Genomic DNA, 4374 nt, shown 5'->3' with positions numbered 1-4374 from the left:
ATATAAATTATATTATATTATATTATATTATATTGTATTATATTGTATTATATTGTATTATATTATATTATATTGTATTATATTAAATTATATTGTATTATATTATATTATATTTATATTATATTATATTATATTACATTACATTATATTATATTATATTATATTATATTATATTATATTATGTAGAATGTAACAAACAGTTTTTTATCAATTAAAAAATTATATCGAATTATATCATAATATAAATAAATTATAATATTCAACACATTTTTTTTCAACATATGTTATTTAAATATATATTTATGCTCGATCAATAACAATAAGTTAACACTACTGTTATGGCTCAATTAAATGATTGACTAATGTTTCTTATTAATAATTTATTAACAAAACAATTTTGCAAAGGAAAATGTTGCTTGAAATTACTTTAGATATTTCCAATTTATGTTTTTGAAGCAGTTTGTATATATAATTTATATACATATATATATATAATATTTATATATAATATTTCACAGTAGTGATTTTCATAAAATTTTATTATAAATATTCTACTTAAAATACAAACCTTCCAATGTTTGTTAATATCTATTCTTGTATCATGTCTCATTCTAATGATTAAATATTTTGCCATGAATGGTATATCTCTAGATATTGCACCAATCTCAGCAACGTTTAATTGCGATGCAAATAATTCAGAAGTTTGACCATCTTTAAGTGCATAGCCTATTAATTTGGGATTGAATTCCTATATAAGAAAAATTTTTTATAATTTTTCTACTTAATAAATATATTATACAATGTGTTGCACCTAAAACAAGAAACTGAAATAATTTCGAAATAATTTTGAATCGCTTCGTGTATCTGTTATATACATATATATATATATTATATACATATATATACTATATAATTATATAAGGACTATTATTAGATTCGTGATATTTTTGATTTTGAAAAATCAAAATTCTAAAAATACAAGAGTTGATATATAAAAATATCAGTTAAAATTTATTTATTGAATTATATAGTAATTGAAGTTTGTATTAGATGAAGAGCAACAGAAAGTGATGTGACCTATTTCTATCTCATTTTAATTTTATTTGAAGAAATAAAAATATAGCGAATAAAAATATTATCTATATACAATAACAATATGGAAAAGAAAAATGCTTATATGGATTTTTAATACAAAATGTGATATTACTGGTGATACGATTAAAATGTAAATTGATTATTATTTTTTTTTAATTCAGTAATTATATAAACAATATTAATGCAAAAGAAATAGAGACAAATTTTTTTTAATTGGTCAATGAAATTAAAATTGATTTAAATATCATTAATTTTCATTAATGAAAATTTTTTTTTTTCATTAATTCTCATTATTTTTTTGTCTTTTTTGTATTCATTAAAAATATATAAGTTTATGTTTTTTCGTTGAGGAATTCGTTATGTAAGCAATATTGTAATATATTGTAGTACATCTGACCTAGTACATCAAACGGACGGTTTTTACTTATCATCATTTTATCTAATGCAAACTTAAAATTATTGCGTTAGATTAGAATATATGTATATGAAATTTTTTCATCATTTGATGTCTGGAATTTATGAAAGATGTTTTATATTTTTATAAATATTCTTATAAATATTCTTATTAATTTTTTTATAAATTTTATAAAATTCAAATTAATATTATAATTATAAATATTTCAAAATAATAATTTCTTGATATGAATAATTTAATATTTATAAAATATGATAAGCTGAATCAATTGGTTCACTAAAAAATATTGTGATTTTTATTAACCAAAAAAAAAGCTATCATCTATGAAAAAAATTAAAATAAATTGTTTATCAAACCAAAAATTTAATTTTTATCTAAAATTTCCTTTGATATGAAAAAAATATATTCACTATTATTTTTAATATTTCCGATACTCTATATATTATCAATCATTATCAATCTATAAACAATAAGCATACTTTGAAGATATTCGGAAGTGTTAAATATGTTCGCCAAGTTCCTTCACCACCAATACTAAATGATGCGCCTCTATTTTCAATAGATAATTCTATTAAATTAGTTGCAAAAATTCCAACGCCAGCTGTCAAAGAATCACCCATCGCAGCAATAACATCTATGTCTCCTGGTCTCAAATGATGAACTGAATTAGGAACAATAGAAGATCTACTGTCTAAAAATTAGATTTAAAATATTAAATTATTATATAATATATATTATTATTATAACAATAATAAATAACATTTAAAAATATGATTTTATAAATATTATGATAACAATAATAAATTTATTTAACTACCTGTCAAATTACAAGGAAATGGAATGTCTGCTGAAATTTCTTCTTGAGTTTTTCCTTCAAACTGCGCTACAAATCTTTCATTCATACCTTTTTTGGAAAGAAAAATGTAATTATTGATAATTCATAATTTTGCTAATGGAATGGAAGATGAATCTTAACTATAATTTTTAAACAAATAATTAATAAAATAAATAAACGATATTACTTGGTAATATTTAATATTATCAATCTTTTTTAATAAATATCCCTATATCTAAAACTATAAGTTTTACATTTCCAATTCATTCTTTTGCAGATAATTTTTTTTTTCAAACCAAATTCACTCTTTCATAGATCAAGTTCATTTTTTTATAAATCAAGTTTATAAATTTGTTTTCTTAAATTATCTTAATAAAAAGAAAATCGAATATAAATTTATTTCTTCAAAATTTAAAATCATGTGTGAAATGTTTTTCTTTCACTTGTAATTTATATACATTAGCGAATATAAATATAATTTAATAAAACAATTAAAAATAATGTAAATTGTAGTTCTTTAAGATTTTTATATTTTTCGATAATTGTTATTCTATATCAACTGATTTCAATGAAATTTTTAACATGTATATATATAACTCTTATGCTATATAACTATTATAACTATATAACTATACATACATATGTATATGCGTGTGCAAATGTATAAATCATAACATATATATATATGTTATATATATAATATATATGTTATATATATTATAAAAATACATGTATTTTTTAAATTATATTGCAAAGTCAGATAAACAAATTGTAAAAAATGATTTTAGTTAATTAAAATTTTTAATAATATTTTTATATGTACTAAAAATTCAAATCATGTAATATAATTTTAAAAAAGTTATTAATAGATAAAATATAAAATTATATTGTTTTCATTTTTAGATAAAACAAAATAAATTTATATTTTTATCTCTTTGTCTCATCTATATATCTAATATTCATATAATAATTATATCATATATGTCATATATAAATAAATATATATAATAAATACTTATATAATATTTAGTATTTATATATAATAAATATAAAAATAAATATTTGTCATATATAAATAACAATTGTGATAGAATAATTAATAATATCTATCAAAAGTTTAAAATTTGATTTAAAGAATTACAAATTTGATTTGAAAAACCAGTTAAAATATTTTTTGTATAAAATTTAATTTTTAAAAAAATATTTATTCAAAGAGAATCAATCAATGGCCGAATGCCATTACAATTTGCAAAATGATCGCACGAATAATTTCAAATAATATCAGAACAAAATGACATTGCGTTATTTTTTTTTTTAAGATATCTACAAAATGAATTCAATTTTTAAAAGGATAAATTTAATTTGAAAAAAAAGAAATTCGAATTGTAAAATTATATTAATAATATAATATATATAATTTTACAATATACATATATAATATTTTCATCACATTATAAACTTCAAAAATTTTAGTAAAATTTTTCTAAACTATCATATTAAGGAAGAATCATTTTTTTTTTAATCATTTTCACAAATATTTGCTTTCTTTCACAATTCTTTTCCAAAGCAATGTAGATTTATATATCAATTTTTTTTTAACAAAAAGAAAAAAACTTTCAACTTTCAATAATAAAATTATTCGAACACATACCGATACTGCGTGTAATCCAATTACGAAATATATGAAGTATTTCTAAATTTATAGATGAGTCTAAATCTGTTTTTTGAGACGCACATATTATACACCACAATTGTAATAAAAAGCACAACCACATTAATTTATTCATCATGTGTTTTCATAAGCAATCAAACCAGTAATTAAAATTTTTGATAATGTTCAATAATTTTTGTTCAATTATATTTCTATAACGATATTAAATGCATCCAAAAATACGTACGTTGTTTCTAAGTTGGCACCTAGAAAAAATAATATAGAATCTAGTGAGATAAGCCAGCCTATATAAATAAATAATTGAATCAATGTTTTCTTATAATTGACTGAATTAATTATCACATTTATTAACTATTA

General features: G+C 18.4%; 1 protein-coding gene across 1 annotated transcript in view; it reads right to left on the bottom strand.

Annotated features, from left to right (window-relative positions):
* Positions 1–4135, bottom strand: part of LOC102671197 (phospholipase B1, membrane-associated-like) — a 6759-nt gene extending 2624 nt beyond the window's left edge. Inside the window, exons 1-4 of the mRNA XM_006608844.2 lie at positions 3997–4135; positions 2328–2414; positions 1990–2201; positions 569–748 (exon numbers count right to left, since the gene is read on the bottom strand). Of these exons, the coding sequence (XP_006608907.1) occupies positions 569–748; positions 1990–2201; positions 2328–2414; positions 3997–4135 (618 nt within the window). The remainder of the gene's footprint in view (positions 1–568; positions 749–1989; positions 2202–2327; positions 2415–3996) is intronic.
* Between the last annotated feature and the right edge of the window lie 239 nt (positions 4136–4374).

Source organism: Apis dorsata, unplaced genomic scaffold, assembly GCF_000469605.1.
Source record: "Apis dorsata unplaced genomic scaffold, Apis dorsata 1.3 scaffold_47, whole genome shotgun sequence".
NCBI lineage: Eukaryota > Metazoa > Arthropoda > Insecta > Hymenoptera > Apidae > Apis > Apis dorsata.
The sequence above is the reverse complement of the archived record's forward strand: the minus strand, read 5'-3'. Positions and strand labels throughout refer to the sequence as shown.